At 41.3% G+C, this 20,161-nt stretch overlaps 1 protein-coding gene and 1 pseudogene across 1 annotated transcript; one reads left to right on the top strand and one right to left on the bottom strand.

Moving 5' to 3' along the window:
* The first annotated feature begins 8,211 nt into the window (after window positions 1-8,211).
* On the top strand, window positions 8,212-19,663 carry LOC138437316 (thiol S-methyltransferase TMT1A). Its single transcript, XM_069584419.1, has 2 exons — window positions 8,212-9,244; window positions 18,289-19,663. Exons 1-2 carry the CDS (start codon window positions 8,747-8,749, stop codon window positions 18,523-18,525), a joined length of 735 nt encoding a protein of 244 aa, XP_069440520.1. The 5' UTR covers window positions 8,212-8,746; the 3' UTR covers window positions 18,526-19,663.
* On the bottom strand, window positions 15,108-16,500 carry LOC138437322 (thymosin beta-10 pseudogene; annotated as a pseudogene).
* Window positions 19,664-20,161: the final 498 nt, after the last annotated feature.

Raw genomic sequence — 20,161 nt, 5'->3', positions numbered from 1 at the left:
GACCTCACAGAGTATGTGGAGGTGGTTAGGCTTCATCTTCACCCCATAGTCTAAGAAGAGGTGGCAAGAATACACAGAAGAACTGTACAAAAAAGATCTTCACGACTCGGATAATCACGATGGTGTGATCACTCACCTAGAGCCAGACATCCTGGAATGTGAAGTCAAGTGGGCCTTAGAAAGCATCACTGTGAAAAAAGCTAGTGGAGGTGATGGAATTCCAGTTGAGCTATTTCAAATCCTGAAAGATGATGCTGTGAAAGTGCTGCACTCAATATGCCAGCAAATTTGGAAAACTCAGCAGTGGCCACAGGACTGGAAAAGGTCAGTTTTCATTCCAATCCCAAAGAAAGGCAATGCCAAAGAATGCTCAAACTACCACACAATTGCACTCATCTCACACGCTAGTAAAGTAATGCTCAAAATTCTCCAAGCCAGGCTTTAACAATATGTGAACCGTGAACTTCCTGATGTTCAAGGTGGTTTTAGAAAAGGCAGAGGAACCAGAGATCAAATTGCCAACATCTGCTGGATCATGGAAAAAGCAAGAGAGTTCCAGAAAAACATCTATTTCTGCTTTATTGACTATGCCAAAGCCTTTGACTGTGTGGATCACAATAAACTGTAGAAAATTCTGAGAGAGATGGGAATACCAGACCACCTGACCTGCCTCTTGAGAAATCTGTATGCAGGTCAGGAAGCAACAGTTAGAACTGGACATGGAACAACAGACTGGTTCCAAATAGGAAAAGGAGTGCATCAAGGCTGTATATTGTCACCCTGCTTCTTTAACTTCTATGCAGAGTACATCATGAGAAACGCTGGACTAGAAGAAACACAAGCTGGAATCAAGATTGCCGGGAGAAATATCAATAACCTCAGATATGCAGATGACACCACCCTTATGGCAGAAAGTGAAGAGGAACTAAAAAGCCTCTTGATGAAAGTGAAAGAGGAGAGTGAAAAAGTTGGCTTAAAGCTCAACATGCAGAAAACGAAGATCATGGCATTTGGTCCCATCACTTCATGGGAAATAAATGGGGAAACAGTGGAAACAGTGTCAGACTTTATTTTGGGGGGCTCCAAAATCACTGCAGATGGTGACTGCAGCCGTGAAATTAAAAGACGCTTACTCCTTGGAAGAAAAATTATGACCAACCTAGATAGCATATTCAAAAGCAGAGACATTACTTTGCTGACTAAGGTCCGTCTAGTCAGGGCTATGGTTTTTCCTGTGGTCATGTATGGATGTGAGAGTTGGACTGTGAAGAAGGCTGAGCGCCAAAGAATTGATGCTTTTGAACTGTAGTGTTGGAGAAGACTCTTGAGAGTCCCTTGGACTGCAAGGAGATCCAACCAGTCCATTCTGAAGGAGATTAGCCCTGGGATTTCTTTGGAAGGAATGATGCTAAAGCTGAAACTCCAGTACTTTGGTCACCTCATGCGAAGAGTTGACTCATTGGAAAAGACTCTGATGCTGGGAGGGATTGGGGGCAGGAGGAGAAGGGGACGACAGAGGATGAGATGGCTAGATGGCATCACCGACTTGATGGACGTGAGTCTGCGTGAAGTCCGGGAGTTGGTGATGGACAGGGAGGCCTGGCGTGCTGCAATTCATGGGGTCACAAAGAGCCAGACACGACTGAGCATCTGAACTGAACTGAACCGAAACCCTTCTTAAAATTTTTAATCATGCACTCCAAAACAGTTGCCTTAGATTCACTTCCTCCCATCTTGCTTACCTTCTTAGACCTTCTACTTTTCCTTTTTGTTCTGTCTACGAAGTTCTCAGTACCCTATGTACTTCTGATATTTCCACTCAATGACACTTGAATTGCCATTCTGCCTCATCCCTAATTGGGTTGAGAAGAGCCTTACCTGCCAGATCCCAGAGGGAGAAGGGGGATCGGCGTTCCTTCACCTGCCGGTCAGCACAGCCGAACCAGAAACCACGTGGTCCAAGACTGTTTCTCCCTTAAAGTCTGTTCTGCCTTGGTGGGCTTGATCAGGTGTGGATGAAAACACAGATGGGTTAAATATACCATGTCCCAGACCATCTCCGGGAAAGCCAATTCATACTCACTTATGTATCCCCTTCCTTCTAGCCTAACAATTCCGAGGGGGTCAAGAATTTCACAGCAGATGGGACACCTCCTGGGGGAGGGCAGAATACGAGCATACAAGGACCAGTTTCCTATGCTAAACATCCCCTGGCGATTGCTGGTAATAATTTTCCCTGAGATGGAGTGGACACACCTCCTAACTGACCTTCACAAATTTCCTTCCTAAACCGTAGCATGTTCGTCGACCTGTGTACCAAGCAATCGCTGCTGCCTGCCTATTCCAGGCCCCTGTGGGTCTGTGCCCCTTCTAGTCCCTCCCAGGGGGGTGATCAGGCCCCCACTTCCACCCTGCCGGGTGGGTTCCTCCTCACCTGAGCGCTCAGTTCCCTTGCTGTCGTTCACTACCTGCCAAAGTGAAGAAACCAGGCGTTGAAAGGCTGAATTCTTCCAGAGGGGCGAGGCGCCTTCCCCCATCTAGGAGATTCAAGCCACAAAGCCTCGGGGTGGCCTCAAATGAGACCTGTCTCCTCAAAGTGAGGAGTTTCCCAGCCAATGCACCAAATGTAGCCACGCGTTCCGGGAAACAAACTCACTCAGAAGGACAGTGCAGATAGTGGAGTGCAGTTTATTACACTGGTGGGCCCAAGGCAGAGTCTCCTCTTAGCCAAGGACCCCGACCAGCATTTGTGAAAATCTTTTATACCCCATGGGTACGTGTCTGAACTCACCACTCCAAATTCCTTGAGACTTACATAAACCAAGGCAAATCCAATCCCAATAACCCCATCATTCACGTGCTATGTGCTCATGTGCTCAAACAGTCAAACAATTAGCCAATAATCAATAAATCTGAGGTTACACTCCGATTGATACAGAAAAATTGATGGCCTGTCTAGAGGAAGGGGTGATTAGTGTATGTTTTCTCTTAGGCGATGAGTAACCTAGATACAATCTTCAAAGTTCCCCTGTCTGGAGGGGGTCTTATCCTTCTGTTGTTTTCAAAGGCACTAAACACAGAGTTCAGAGTCCACTGGAAAGGTGGCCGAGCATGATCAGCATGAACAGGCCTAAGATGGAGTCCAGGCCCTATGAATTCCTTCTTCAACATGGCTGCAGTCACCATCTGCAGTGATTTAGGGGCTCAAGAAAATAAAATCTGTCACTACTTCCACTTTTTCCCCTTCTATTTGCAATGAGGTGATGGAACCAGAGGCCATGACCTTAGTTTTTTGAATGATGAGTTTTAAGCCAGCTTTTTCAGTCTCCTTTTTCACTTTCATCAAGAGGCTCTTTAGTTCCTCTTCACTTTCTGCCATTAGAATGGTATCATTTGAATATCTGAGGTTATTGATATTTCTCCTGACTAACTTGATTCCAATTTGTGATTGATCCAACCTGGCATTCTCAAGATGTACTCTGCATATAAGTTATTAAGCAGGGTGACAATATACAACCTTGGTGTATATTACTAGAAGGTTATGAGACAGATTACTGCTGCTGCTGCTGCTGCTAAGTCACTTCAGTCGTGTCTGACTCTGTGCGACCCCAAAGACGGCAGCCCATCAGGCTCCGCCATCCCTGGGATTCTCCAGGCAAGAACACTGGAGTGGGTTGCCATTTCCTTCTCCAGTGCATGAAAGTGAAAAGTGAAAGTGAAGTCACTCAGTCGTGTCCGACTCTTCATGACACCATGAACTGCAGCCTACCAGGCTTCTCTACCCATGGGATTTTCCAGGCAAGAGTACTGGAGTGGGTTGCTATTGCCTTCTCCAGACAGATTACTAGTAAGGAGATTAAATCAGTAATCAAAAATTATCCAACAAATAAAAGTGTAGGACTAGAGGACTTCAATACTGAACTCTATCAAATATGTAAAGTATTAATACCAAGAATTCTCAAACTCTTCTGAGAAATAGAAGGGGATGAAACGCTTCCAAACTCATTTCACAAGGACAGCATTATTCTGATACCAAAACCAGACGAGGATGCCACAAGAAAGAAATTTCTGCACTTCTGAAAATACCATTAAAAACACAAGCCACAGAGTAGGAAAACATTTGCAGATCAGGTATTTGATACATGGCATGTACATACATACATGATTTGATACAAGAATTCTCAACACATAATAAGAAAATAGCCCAATTTTGGCAGTCCAGTGGTTAAGATGCTGCACTTCCACTGCAGGGATGTAGCCTCAACCCCTAGCTGGGGAACTAAGATCCTGCATTCCATTCAGCATGGCCAAAAAAGCAATAATAAAAAATAAAATGTTCAAAAGATTTGAACAGACACTCTGAACAAGATACATGGACGGCAAATAAGCGCATCAAAAGATGCTTGACATCATTGATCATTTGGGAGATGCAAATTAAAACAACAATGAGGGATCACTAGACACATTTCAGGATGCCTAAAATGAAAAGGACGACCACACCAAGTGTTGGTGAGGATGTGGAGCAACTAAATCTCATACACTGTTGGTGGTACAATCAGTTTGGAAAACAGTTTGGCATTTTTCTTTAAGAGGTAAACATATACCTACCATGTGACACTTACATTCTATTAAAGAAATTTATCCATGAGAAACGGAAGCATATGTCCATACAAAGGCTGGTACACTAATGTTCACAGTAGCTTAACTTAAAAAAATGTATGTTTGACCATATTGGGTCCTAGTTGTGGCATGCAGGATCTTTTGTTGCATCATTTGGGATCTTTCAATGAGGCGCACGGACTCTCTAGTTGTGACCTGTGGGTCACAGAGCACTCAGGTTCAGTAGCTGTGGTATGGGGGTGAGAGGGTAACAGGCAGGAAGGCTAGGGGTCCCCAAACAGAAGAAACAGGCTGCAATTGTCAGACATTTTTTCTCTCTCTCTTAAGCAGAAGGAGGAAACAAACTATAAGTGTTAGTGTTTTTATCCCCTTCTCTGGTGGTGGTGGTGGTTTAGTCACTAAGTCGTATTGAAGAAGGAAACAGACAGAGCTGGGCTCCATCTTAGGCCAGGCTGATACCAATGGAAAACCAGACCCCTCCCCCGCACCCCTGCATAAAAGAGCCTCAGGACTTGTACCTCTTCTCTCCGTTGCCTGAAAGAATATGCTAATTATCTCTGTAACAGAACAAAGTGGTAAATTGCATTATGTTTATCGGGATATGACCATGGTCCTATTGATAAATATCCACTGTTCATCTAGTCTTGTGACACATGAATCATGGGTTAACTTTGATCATATCTCTCTCTTACCTTGTCCAGACTAGTTTCAAGGAATTTGGGGAGGTGGATTTGAGCAAGTACACTTAGGATATATAAGGTTTTCACAAAAATTGGTCGGGGTCCTTGGCTAAGAGGAGACTCTGCCTTGGGCCCACCGGTGTAATAAACTGCATTCCACTATCTGCATTGTCCTTCTGAGTGAGCTTGTTTCCCCGGAATGCATGGCTACAACAGTGTCTGACTCTTGCAACCCCATGGACTGTAGCCTGCCAGGCTCCCCTGTCCATGGGATCCTCCAGGCAGGAATACTGGAACAGGTTGCCATTTCCTTCTCCAGGGGATCTTCCCGACCCAGGAATTGAACTCAGGTCTCCTGCATTGCAGACAGATGATTTACCAACTGAGCTATGAGGGAAGCCCTCCCCTTCTCTATATAAATTTAAAAAGAGGTTTCTTTTAAGATCTGTGTTGCCACGATGACACCTGATTCCACCTGAACTTAACTTTTCTCAAACCTTGAGCTAACCAATGCATTTTTCTTATGGAAATGTCTGTCTTAAGCTATGTTAATGAACTATGTATTTACCCTAGACTCTGTCTTCAAATTAGTTCTGCCTAAGATTAAGAACAGACTTTGACAAACCAGTATGTTTTACTCATGCAAATATTCTCTTAAGCTACATTAATGAGACTGTATTTGCTTGGAAACCTGCCTCGCTTCAAAATTCATGTCAATCATTTAATGGCCTGGGACATCTCACCTTGTGCCATTGTTATCTCAAAATGCATGTTGTGGGTGAGGGGCCTAGTACTAGTCTCTGAGTTTTGAGACATTTCCTTTCTCTAATTAGCAGACTGCTAGTAGCTATACAGTGGCAACCCACTCCAGTACTCTTGCCTGGAAAATCCCATGGACAGAGGAGCTTGGTAGGCTGCAGTCCATGGGGTTGCTAAGGGTCAGACACGACTGAGCGACTTCACTTTCACTTTTCACTTTCATGCATTGGAGAAGGAAATGGCAACCCACCCCAGTGTTCTTGCCTGGAGAATCCCAGGAACGGGGGAGTCTAGTGAGCTGACATCTATGGGGTTGCACAGAGCCGAACACAACTGAAGTGACTTAGCAGCAGCAGCAGTAGCTATATAACATCTAGCTAAAGACTAGCAGGGGGGCACTCTTTCTGCCCCCTTCTGATGTCTATGTCAGAAGCCTTCTCTATCTCTTCTATACTTTAATAAAACTTTATTACACAAAAGCTCTGAGCGATCAAGCCTCATCACTGGCCCCAGATTGAATTCCTCTCCTAGAGAGGCCAAGAATCCCGTCATCTTTCATGGCTCAGCAACCACCTTTCAGGGGCTTAGATGCTACGTAGCATGTGGGATCTTAGTTTCCCAACCAGGGATCGAACCTGAGTCCCCTGCATTGCAAGGAGGGTTCTTAACCACTGGACCACTAGAGAAGTCCCCATAGTAGCTTCATTTGTAATAAGCTACTATAATAAGCTATGAAAACTGTTAAAAACTCGAATATCCATCAAATTCAGGTGAATAGATAAACAAACTGTTATAGATCCATACAATAGAATACTACTCAGTGGAAAATCAGTGGATACATACAACAGTATGAATGACTCAATTATGCTGGATGAAAGAAATCAGACAATAAAAGTAGATATTGTATGATTCCAATTAACATAAAATCATAGGATGTATGTGTATATACATGGGCTTAGTCTCTCTGTCATGTCCAACTCTTTGCGACCCCATGGATTGTAGTCTGCCAGGACCTCTGTCCATGGAGATTCTCCAGGCAGGAATCCTGGAGTGGGTTGCTATCCTCCTCCAGGGGATTCTCCCAACCCAGGGATCAAACCCAGGTCTCCCACATTGCAGGCAGATTCTTTACCATCTGAAGCCACTAGGGAAACCCAAGAATGCTGGAGTGGGTACTCTATCCTTTCTCCAGAGGATCATCCTGACCCAGGAATCAACCAGGAATTGAACTGGGGTCTTCTGCATTGCAGGCAGATTCTTGTAAGCCCAACTATAGGAAAGGCAAACTAACTTCCAGTGACAGAAGACAGATCAGTGGTGGCCTGGGAATGTGGAGGGCAGGAAAGAGGGATCACAAAGGGGCAAGAGGTATTTAGGAGGCGGGGAGTGTGATTGATGTGTTCATTACCTTGATTGAAGCAATGACTTCACGTATGTGTACATGTGCCAGAATTTAACCAAATGATACAGCTTAAATATGTGTGGTTTATTGTATGTTAATTCTACCTCAAGCAAGCTGTTAAGATGGAGCACATTTATAAAATATGTGTTGGGTATAACATATAAGGAAACAAAACACTCCCTGTGTCCATCACATAGTTTTAAAAAGTAAACATTACTGTTATTTTTGAGCATTTCTATGTTTCCTGAACACCCTAAGGCCCAGGCTTTCTTGTTAAAAACAGATGGATGTCTGAAAATAATTTCTTAATACTTTAGGTTCACAAAAGTGAATATTCTGGGGACTATTTTTATGTAAGTTAATTCAGTCATGTCCGACTCTGTGCGCCCCCATAGATGGCAGCCCACCAGGCTCCCCCCGTCCCTGGGATTCTCCAGGCAAGAACACTGGAGTGGGTTGCCATTTCCTTCTCCAATGCATGAAAGTGAAAAGTGAAAGTGAAGTCGCTCAGTCGTGTCTGACCCTTAGCGACCCCATGGACTGCAGCCTACCAAGCTCCTCCGTCCATGGGATTTTCCAGGCCAGAGTACTGGAGTGGGGTGCCATTGCCTTCTCCGGAAAGTTAATTCAGTAATGTAGTAATTTGGCACAGGTTGAAGGTGACACTTGCCCTTTAAAGATGGGCAGCCCAAAACAGTGTCTAAAAAATAATCCCACTGTGCAGTTATGAACATCTTAGAACCTCTGCCTAGAATGCAAAAGGGAAAGCTCTTGCTGTGACCAGACAGGCATGTGCTTTCACTTCTTTTTTTTAAAAAATGAGGCAGAGGTGGGCGGGATGGAACAGAAGTAGGTCGGGGCACGGAGTAATAAATGGGGTTTAGCAACAGCCTTCTGGTGTGTTTTCACCAAGCTCCACCCCCAGATTCTGTTTTCTTAGGAGAGACTGGAGAACAGAAGCTGTGAGTACACTCTGCATTTAAAACTGCAGCAGTAGTCTCCAAGCAGGAAGAGGGGGCTGTAATCAGCTTTCCTTCTAAGGAAAAGCTGGGAACCTTCTCATTTCACTTCACCAAAAATAAGCCATGAGGCAATTTCTGCCAAACATCTATTAACTGGATAAAACAGATCTCTTGCCCGCGATCTGACTTCAGCTGTGTATTTCCAGGACAGCCAGTTCTTTTCTCTGCAGCTGATTGGCTCTGGAGTGTGGCCAGAAACCTACTGCCTACAATTAAAGGAGTCAGACCTCTGTCCGCTGATCTGTTTTTTCCTTTTCTGAGTGATGGCGCTCACCGTTTTTATCCTCCGTCTGGCCGTCTGCATCCTGGCATTTCCCATGTACCTGCTGGACTTTCTGGGCTTGTGGAACTGGATATGCAAACAGTGGTTCCCCTACTTCCTGGCGAGGTTCACTGTGATGTACAACAAACAGATGGCAAGCAAGAAGCAGGAGCTCTTCAGCAACCTGAGGGAGTTCACTGGCCCCTCTGGGAAGCTCTCCCTGCTGGAGCTGGGCTGTGGCACAGGGGCCAACTTCAAGTTCTACCCCTCTGGATGCCAGGTGACCTGTGTTGATCCCAACCCCAGCTTTGAGAAGTTCTTGATCAAGAGCATTGCCCAGAACCGACACCTGCAGTTTGAACGCTTCATAGTGGCTGCCGGGGAGAACATGCACCAGGTGGCCACAGGCTCCATAGATGTGGTGGTCTGCACCCTGGTGCTCTGCTCGGTGAAGAACCAGGAACAGATCCTCCAGGAAGTGTGTCGAGTGCTGAGGCCGGTGAGTGCGGGCATGCGGAGGGCTGCTTAGTAGCAACCACCATCACCAAGGGCAGTCCTCCCAATTTCAGTAGATCAAACACCCTAACATAAAAGTAAAGCTCCAAGAAAAGACACTATTGAATTTTTTTAAAATCTTCGAGTGCAGAAGAAGCTATGAAGGAAAAGATTGATAATACATGAATAAAAAAAAGTTAGAACTCCTGCAAGGAAAGGACTATAAACAAGTTTGAAGTACAAAAATATTTTGTAAAAAATATTTGCCAAGGATGATAATGAGTTAGCTTCCTTCATAACGGTGTTACAAATCAACAAGATCAACATAATTCCTAAATAAATTGTTTTTAAAAAGAGGGAAAAAAAGCAAAGCACAGGAACAGAAATACAAATAAAAATAGCCAATATATGATATAAATATCTAGTCTTGTAACTAAAGAACAAATTAAAGTATATTTTATAGTGGAATCTTTAAAATAAAACAAATGAATATAATAAAACAGAATCAAATTCATAGATATACAGAACAAACTAGTGGTTATCAGCTGGGAGAGGGAAAAAGGGAGGAGCAGGAGTGGTATGGGATTAAGAGATACAAACTAGTATGTGTAAAATAAATAAGCAACAAGGATATATTCTACAGCACAGGGAAATATAGTCATTATTTTGTAATAAATTTAAATGGAGTATAAACTATAAAAAATTTGAATCATCTTTCTAAATTACATATATATGCGTTAGAAGGGGGAGGTGGGAGGGGGGTTTGGGATTGGGAACATGTGTACACCTGTGGCGGATTCATGTTGATGTGTGGCAAAACCAATACAATATTGTAAAGTTAAAAAAATAATAATAATAATAATAAATTTTTAAAAGGGAAAAAAATTTTGAGTCACTTTGTTGTACATCTGAAACTAATATTATAATCAACCATGCTGCTGCTGCTCCTGCTAAGTTGCTTCAGTCGTGTCCGACTCTTGTGCGACCCCATACACAGCAGCCCACCAGGCTCTTCTGTCCCTGGGATTCTCCAGGCAAGAACACTGGAGTGGGTTGCCATTTCCTTCTCCATAATCAACCATACTTCAATTAAAAAGAAATTAAAGCAAGACCCTTTTTATCTACTATTCTGTCAGAGACTTTTAAGTTCAGTATGGTATTGGGGTGGGTCTAGGGGTCTGGACACCCAGCTGGAGGAAGTGTCCTCTTCAGAAAGCAATTTAATAATATCAAATTTTTAAGTAATTTACATCTTCATCCAACAGGAATTTATCCTATAGCTATCCTGCAAAAATACACAAAAATTATCTTAAAGGTAAAAATATTCATTACAGCATTTTTAATATAATAAATTGGAAATAACATCCATCAATGGGAAGTTGTTAAGTGCATTGTCACATAGTATAAAGAATTTCTTTGCAGCTGTTAAAACAAGAAATTTGTACCTATGTCAATGAAAAACATTCTCAAGAGATAGTGTTAATTTTAAAAGCACTGAAAACAGAATATTATGTAGAGTGCTAATCCATTTGTGTGTGGAAGGGAAGAATATACTTATATAAGTATTTATGTTAATGGGAATTATAAACATATAATCACTAACAGTGGTTACCTATTGGGAAGGGAACTGGATGAGGAGAAAGAATTTCTTTTCATTTTATACCTCTCCATACAGTTTGAAATTCTTTATACCTGTATGTAATTTTCACATATTACCTTTATTGTTTACTTAAAAACTTGTTTTAAATAGAAGCTTGGTGTGCTCCAGTCCACGGGGTTGCAAAGAGTCAGACACGACTAAGAAACTGAACAATTCTAAACAGACTTGAACATACATAAAATATGAATATTTTAACATTTGAATTTACTCTTCTAGGGGAAAAAGATGGTCTGTAATCCCCAATTTTATTTTCTCCCATCCAAGTACTAACTAGGCCCAACCCTGCTTAGCTTCTGAGATCAGACGAGATGGCCATGTTTAGGGTGATACCGCTGGAGACCTCAGTTTTATTTTCTAACAGAGGAAGTTCCTCAGGAAGAAATGGAGTTGAAGATAGTGTTTAGAGGCAATAATATACAGTTGTCCCTCAGAGTCACTCCCTGCCCCCCACCACAGAGATCAAAATCTATACAAGCTCAAGTCCCTTACATAAAATGGTATAGAATCTGCATATAATCTACGCATATCCTCCCAGATACCTTAAATCATCTCTAGATTACTTTTTAATACCTAATACAAGGTAAATGCTATATAAATAGTTGCCAGCATGTGGGAAATTCAAGTTTGGCCTTTTTTGAACTTTCTGCATTTTTTCCCCAGTATTTTTCATCTGTTGGTTGAATCCAAGAATGCAGGACCTGTGGATACTGAGGGCCGACTGTAATTCTGTGTTTGGCTCAAGGATAGGCCTACATCAAAACTGTAACTGAAAAAGGTCTGATTCTGACATTCAAATCCTGGGTTCTTCTGTCCCAAGACTGGGCATTAACTGGGCACATTTAAGAGACATTTTGCTTATGTGTTACTAATCTCACAACACCTCTGCAAAGCAAATAATGATCATCTCGGGTTTAAGCACTGAGAATGCTCTTAGGGGATCATATTCTTCCCTTAGCTCCTACAAAGCATCCACACATTGCTGAATAGAACCAGAAGCTTTCCTGCATTCTCATTTACTCCATCACGCAGTCCTTAACGCAGGGACTGTCTTCATGTTGGGCTGGGGAAACAGACCTAGAGAAGTTGAGAAACTTGCCCCACATTACACAGCCAGCTGCTGCTGCTAAGTCACTTCAGTTGTGTCCGACTCTGTGCGACCCCATAGATGGCAGCCCACCAGGCTCCCTGGTCCCTAGGATTCTCCAAGCAAGTATACTGGAGTGGGTTGCCATTTCCTCCTCCAATGCATGAAAGTGAAAAGTGAAAGTGAAGTTGCTCAGTTGTGTCCGACCTGTAGCGACCCCATGGACTGCAGCCTACCAGGCTTCTCCATCCATGGGATTTTCCAGGCAAGAGTACTGGAGTGGGGTGCCATTGCCTTCTCCGACACAGCCAGCAGATCTGACTTTAATGCACATATTCTTCTCACTGCACTATAGTGCTTATCACTGGGGCTTTATATTGCTCCAACTTCAACATTTCTACCATTTTTGCTGGCTATTCTTCCTCTGCCCATCCCTAAACACTGGAGTTTCTATTTTGGCTCTAATTTTGCTTATATACACCCCCCGTGTAATCTCATGTACCGCCAAAGTTTTCAATTACCATGCACACAGATGGTTTCCAAATTTAAGTATCAAGCTCAGATCTCTCTTCTAATCCCAAATCTTCATGCCCAGTTGGCTACACAAGTCACCTGAAAGGGTAACAGACTCTCTAGCCTAACCTGTGCAATCCAGAGGGCATCAGCAACCTCCTCAGACCTGGGTCTCCTCTTCTCTCCTGTCTTCTTCCATGGAAAAAATTTTTTCAGCAGGAAATTTCAAGTTTTCCATTCCTGAGCACACATCTCGTACTTGCCCACGAGGGGCAAGCAGAGGGAACTCCCTCTCTAAACTCTGCCTGGACAGCCAAGACTAGGGAAGCTAGAAGAGGCTAAGGAGAATGGGACAGTCATCATGGGCTTTGGAGGTACTCATCGGTCCCTTTTCCCCTTCTCCCCCACAGGCAGGTTAAGTGGAAAACTTCTGAAGACTCGTTAAAAATGTGTACCCTCTACTGTGTCCAGACTTGATCTATAGTTACAGGACTGTCCTAGATGAAGCCAGCAGTTACTGCTGTTTGATTATTTACATACAGTATACACTGATTGAAAAAAAATCAAATTACAAAATATCATCATGAATTCAGTAACTTTTAGATGGCTCAATATCTTTGTCTTTTTTTAAAATTATTTTTTACATAATTTTGTTTTCTGTCAAATCTCAACATGAATCAGCCATAGGTATACATATGTCCACTTCCTCTTGAACCTCCCTCCCATCTCCCTCTTCATCCCACCCCTCCACATTGATACAGAGCCCCTATTTGAGTTTCCTGAGACATACAGCAAATTCCCATTAGCTATTTTATATATGGTAATGTAAGTTTCCATATTACTCTCTCCATACATCTCACCCTCTCCTCCCCTCACCCCATGTCCATAAATTTACTCTCTGTAACTGTTTCTCCATTGCTTCCCTGCAAATAAACTCTTCAGTGCCATCTTTCTAGATTCTGTATATGTGTGTTAATATATGGTATTTCTCTTTCTGACTTACTTCACTCTGTATAATAGGCTCTAGGTTCATCTACCTCATCAGAACTCACTCAAATGTGTTCTTTTTTATGGCTGAGTAATATTCCATTGTGTATATGTACCACTACTTCTTTATCCATTCATGTGTCGATGGACATCTAGGTTGCTTCCACATTCTAGCTGTTGTAAATAGTGCTGCAATGAACAATGGGGTACATGTGTCTTTTTCAGTTTTGGTTTCCTCAGGGTACATGCCTACTAGTGGGATTGTTGGGTCATGTGGTGGTTTTATTCCTAGTTTCTTAATGACTCTCCATACTGTCTTCCTTAGTGACTGTATCAACTTATTACATTCACACCAACAGTGCAAGAGGGTTCCCTTTTCTCCACACCCTCTCCAGGATTTATTGTTTGTAGACTTTTTGATGATGGTCATTCTGACTCATGTGAGGTGGTATCTCATTGTAGTTTTGATTTCACTTTTCTAATAATGAGTAATGTTGAGCATTTTTTCATGTGTTTGTTAGCCATCTGTATGACCTCTTTGCAGAAATGTCTGTTTAGGTCTTTTTGCCAATTTTTGATTGGGTTGTTTGTTTTTCTGGCACTGAGTTGTATGAGCTGCTTGTATATTTTGGAAATTAACCCTTGTTTCGTTTGCTATTATTTTCTCCAATTCTGAGAGCTGTCTGTTCACCTTGCTTATAGTTTCTTTGGTGTGTAAAAGTTTTTAAGTTTAACTAGGTCCCACTTGTTTACTTTTGGTTTTATTTCCATTACTCTAGGAGGTGGGTCATAGAGGATCTTGCTTTATGTCATCAAGTATTCTGCCTATGTTTTCCTCTAAAAGTTTTACAGTTTCTGGTCTTACATTTAGGTCTTTCCTAGCACCACTTACTGAAGAGGCTATCTTTGCTCCATTGTATATTCTTGCCTCTTTTGTCAAAAATAAGGTATCCATTGGTGCATGGGTTTATTTCTGGGTTTTCTATATTGTTCCATTGGTCTGTATTTCTGTTTTTGTGCCAGTACCATACTGTCTTGATGACCATAGCTTTGTAGTATAATCTGAAGTCAGGAAGGTTGATTGCTCCAGCCCCATTCTACTTTCTCAAGAATGCTTTGGCTATTCAGGGTCTTTTGTGTTTCCATATGAATTGTGAAATTTTTTGTTCTAGTTCTGTGAAAAATGCCCTTGGTAACTTGATAGGGATTACACTGAATTTGTAGATTGCATTTGGTACTATAGTCATTTTCACAATATGGATTCTTCCTACCTAGGAACATGGAATATCTCTCCATCTGTTTATGTGGTCTTTGATTTCTTTCATCAGTGTCTTATAATTTTCTGTATACAGTTATTTTGTCTCCTTAGGTAGGTTTATTCCTAGATATTTTATTCTTTTTGTTGCAATGGTGAATGGGACTGATTCCTTAATTTCTCTTTCTGATTTTTCATTGTTAGTATACAGGAATGCAAGTGACTTCTGTGTATTGATTTTGTCTCCTGCAACTTTGCTAAATTCACTGATTAGCTCTAGTAATTTTATGGTAATATCTTTAGGGCTTTCTGTGTAGTATCATGTCATCTGCAAACAGGGAGCACTCTCCTTTTCTGATCTGGATTCCTTTTATTTCTTCTTCTCTGATTGCTGTAACTAGGACTTTCAAAACTATGTTGAATAATGGTGGTGAGAGTGGATACCCTCATAAATGGGTGCTAAATTTGGTCAAAGGCTTTTTCTATTGTGACTTTTATTGAGATTATCATATGGTTTTTATCTTTCAATTTATTAATATGGTGTATCACATTGATTTGCATATATTGAAGAATCCTTGCATCCCTGGAGTAAACCTAACTTGATCATGGTGTATGAGTTTTTTAATGTAGTGGTGAATTCTGTTTGCTAAAATTTTGTTGAGGATTTTTGCATCTATGTTCATCAGTGATATTGGCCTGTAGTTTTCTTTTCTTGTGTTGTCTTTGTCTGGTTTTGGAATCATGGTGATGGTGGCCTCGTAGAATGAGTTTGGAAGTGTTCCTTCCCCTGCAGTTTTTTGAAAGAGTTTTAGAAGGATGGGTATTAGCTCTCCTATAAACGTTTGACAGAATTCACCTGTGAAGCCATCTGCTCCCAGGTTTGTTTTTTGGGAAATTTTTTATCACAGTTTCAATTTCTGTGCTTGTAATTGGGTTGTTCAAAATTTCTATTTCTTCCTGGTTCAGTCTTGGAAGATTGAACTTTTCTAAGAATTTGTCCATTTCTTCCAGGTTATGCATTTTAGGTTATGCCATATGGTTGCTCAGAAGTCTCTTATAATCCTTTGTATTTCTGCGTTGTCTTTTGTAACCTCTCCTTTTTCATTTCTTATTTTGTTGATTTGATTCTTTTTTCTTGATGAGTCTGGCGAAAGGTTTGTCAATTTTGTTTATCTTCTCAGAGAACCAGCTTTTATTTTTATTAATCTTTACTATTGTTTCTTTCATTTCTTTTTCATTTATTTCTGCTCTGATCTTTATGATTTGTTTCCTTCTGCTAATTTGGGGGTTTTTTGTTCTTCTTTTTCCAGTTGTTTTAGGTATAAAGTTAGGCTGTCTATCCAATGTTTTTGTTTCTTGAGGTAGGACTGTATTGCTATAAATTCCCCTCTTAGAACCGCTTTTGCTGCATCCTATAGGTTTTGAGTTGTGTTTTCATTGGGATTTGTTTCTAGGAAATTTTTAATTTCTCTTTTGATTTCTTCAGTAACCTGTTCATAATTTAGAAACATACTGTTTAATCTCACGGTGCAGCTTGTCACTTGTGTGCATCTTGCAGGTGGACTTTCCTCCACCTCACGGATAGGGTCTCCAAGACGATGCGGTGGAGAATCCTCCAGGCTCACAAGAAATTTCACTTTGCTTGCTTCTCCTGCTCAATGATCTCTTGGGTCGAAAGGATGTTCTTCTCCTGCGTCTCAGTCTTCCTCAGCTTGGCCTTATGGAAGCTGTTGATTTCCCCATGTTGGGCTTGTCTGCCATTTTCTTAAAACAACCCGAGAAGTTCCTCTTCAAGTCTCCTGTCCAGTGCTCCCCCTTGTGTCGCTGCCCAAAGAGACCTGGTGGGTTTTTTTTTTTTTTTCAACAAACCAAAAACTTGTGCTTTTATTTTTTTCCTATTTTTAAAAATTAATTTTTATTACAGGATAGTTGCTCTACAATGTTGCATTAGTTTCTATTGTACAGCAAAGTGAATCCCTTCTGGGCTTGCTTCCCATTCAGGTCACCACAGTACATTAAGTAGAGTTCCCTGTGCTGTACCGTATGTTCTCATTTGTTAGATGATTCATTTTTAAAAATTAATCCTATCTCTTTCATTCTGTGATAATGGTACAAAAGTACAAGACATGGTTATTTAGCCTCAGACAGTGGTTGGTATGGATTCAGACTCCCACAGGCTTGCAAAGCAGAGCCTAAGAACAATTTTCAGAAGAATTTAAAGGTTGGTTTTTTTTTTAATAAAAAGAGAAGTTAAAAAATTGTAATTAAAAGGCAAACAACAAATGGGGAAACATTTGTAGTGTATGTAGTTTAATTATAATAAAAGTCCTTACTGCTGCTAAGTCACTTCAGTCCTGTCCGACTCTGTGCGACCCCATAGACAGCAGCCCACCAGGCTCCCCCGTCCCTGGGATTCTCCAGGCAAGAACACTGGAGTGGGTTGCCATTTCCTTCTCCAATGCATGAAAGTGAAAAGTGAAAGTGAAGTCGCTCAGTCGTGTCCGACCCTCAGCGAACCCATGCACTTCAGCCTTCCAGGCTACTCCATACATGGGATTTTCCAGGCAAGAGTACTGGAGTGGGGTACCATTGCCTTCTCCAAAAAGCCTTTACTAATCAGTTAAAAAAAACCCAATGGCCTATTAGAAAACTGATAATGGACATTAACAGACAAATCAGAAAAACAGAAATCCAAACAGCCAGTATTAGTAGTCAACGTGTTAGTCACTCAGTCATGTCAGACTCTTTACGACCCCATGGACTCTATAGCCCACCAGGCTCCTCTGTCCATGGAATTCTCTAGGCAAGAATACTAGAGTGGGTTGCCATTCCTTTCTACAGGGGATCTTTCCAACACATAACATTTAGTAAAAGATGTTACGATTAAAAATACTAAAGATATGCATGTTATAAAAAATACCACATTACACACCAAATAGATTTTTAAAAACATAGATGAGCATTTATTGAAAATGGGCACTCACATCTATTGCTGGTATGAATACAAACTGGGGCAACTCTTCCAAAGGGCAGTTTGACAACCTGGCTTCTGAGATGGCTCAGTGGTAAAGAATCCACCTGCCAATGCAGGAGATGCAAGAGACATGGGTTCAGTCCTTGGGTTGGGAAGATTCCCTGGAGGAGGACATGGCAACCCACTCCAGTATTCTTGTCTGAAGAATCCCATGGACAGAGGAGCCTAGTGGGCTACAGTCCACGGGGTCGCAGAGTTGGAAGTGACTGAGCACGCAAGCACGCATGTGACAGGCATTAAGAATAGGCCCTTGAATGCTTTAAATTGCTTTAAATTTTAGCTATCATTATGTATTACTTTTATGAACAGACGATATAGACTGGCAGCTCTGTATACAGTCTGACAGAAGATGACGCTATTAACCACAATGGTATCGTAGTGAGTTTGGATTTCTCCATATCTCCTCATGAAGTGGACCTCTGGGGCCACTGAAATCTGACATTTAAACATCTTATCAAATTGTTTGTCCCGAACTAAAATTCTTGGTGGTTTTCTTTCCCCCTTTTCTTTCTCAGGGAGGAGCTTTTTATTTCATGGAGCATGTAGCAGATAAGCCTTCCACCTGGAATTACTTCTGGCAACAGGTCCTGGATCCCGTCTGGCACCTTCTGTTTGATGGATGCAACCTGACCAGAGAGAGCTGGAAGGCCCTGGAGCAGGCCCGCTTCTCCAAGCTGAAGCTGCAGCACTTACAGGCCCCTCTGTCCTGGGAGCTAGTGCGCCCTCACATCTACGGATATGCTGTGAAATAGTGGAAGCAGGGAGCTGAGACCCAAAGGGCTCAAATAATTTAAGGTTTTGGCTTCACACTTAAAACAGTAACTGAAAGATGGGAACTCCCTTTTTTGGGTAAATTTACATTTCATCCCTAAAAGTTTATGTTATAACCTAGTTAACCATTTTCTATCATCTCCCAAGAATCAAAACACAAAACAACTTTGAACTCTCTCTTGAAAGAAACAGTGGGCTTCCATAATTAAATTCTACCATTATCCTCAGATCTTACTTTATTCCATAACTTCACAGTTTATCTTATTTAAATTATGACCCAACAGATTTTAATTTCACCATTTCTATGAGAGGCTGATACTAATAAGAATTTAATCACACAAAGGAAGATTTTGAAAAGGAAGAGGGGAAAACATCTTAAGAATTCACAAACTGAATAAAGAAATACTAACTATTTGAAAAATCCAAACCTAAAAGCACAGGTTTTGTTTTGTTTTGTTTTGTTTTTAAGGAATCTGAATCTACTTGCTGTTCTTAGTATCAATGTGCTGGCTTTCAAAATTAATGTACCAGGACGCCACACCTGGTTCTGCCCAGCTCTGTTATGTTTTTTATTCTGGTATTCCACCAAAGTTTGTTCTTCTGCATTCCAGTCTTTAATTCTTACAAGGAAGATTGTACTTTAGTACACTTTAGTATATCCATAAAACTACATGAAGCAGAGTTCTTGGGTTCATTTTGCCCATTATATAGCATGCACTTGGCTGAATGTTTTAAACTGCAAGCAAAGGAAATGCCCACTGTAGTGAGGGAAACACTGAATGCTTGGGTATACTTTGTAAGAGCCCCCTCAAAATAGGCAACCTGTGAGTCTGTAAAGAGGTAGACAAATATTGTTTGGATTATTCTGATCAAATTTCTACTCTGGTCCCAAGATGATTTCTTTGTTCCTTGTAACCACAGAAACCTTGAAAAATCATCATAAGTGTATTGAAAACAAGTTGGTCAGAGGATTTAGAATTTTCAGCACAAGTTTGTATGCATTTTAATAAGTTTAGTATGTTTTCTGAGATGATTTTGCAAAAGGGCTATTTTAAGTATCAACTCAATAAATTTACATATATTTTAGGAATGGAAATAAAATGAATGATTTATATCTTTTCTGGCTTACTCTCATTTTTCTTAGCATCTCTGAGAGGGCTTTCCTTCATGGTGGAAAATTAAGCTACTTGAATGTACGTATTTTTCCTTCTACAGCCAGATGACTAAATGCAGCTAGCAGATTTCAGAAAAACCAATTTGGGGGACTTTCCTGGTTGTACAATGGTTAAGACTTGCACTAGAAATGACAGAGGATGCTGGTTCAGTCACTGGTCAGGAAACTAAGATCACATATGCCATGTAGCATGGCCAAAAAATAAAAATAAAAGGCAATTTTGGAAGGGTCTGAATGGGTTTTGAAAAGTTCAAGTCCAAAAACTCCCTTTGTGAAATCCATAGGGCAGAAAGAATGGAAGTTTACTATTCTCTCTTGTGCATGAAAACAGTCACTATTACGGTGAGGTTAGGACATGAGTCTACAGTCTCCTGAACTATGGAATGTGAATATCCTCCCGCCAGGGTCTCCCAAAAGTAGGGGCGTTCTTATTTGCCCAACTT

The sequence above is a fragment of the Ovis canadensis genome, chromosome 3 (assembly GCF_042477335.2).
Source record: "Ovis canadensis isolate MfBH-ARS-UI-01 breed Bighorn chromosome 3, ARS-UI_OviCan_v2, whole genome shotgun sequence".
NCBI lineage: Eukaryota > Metazoa > Chordata > Mammalia > Artiodactyla > Bovidae > Ovis > Ovis canadensis.
Note: the sequence above shows the minus strand (reverse complement) of the source record. Positions and strands in the feature narration are given on the sequence as shown.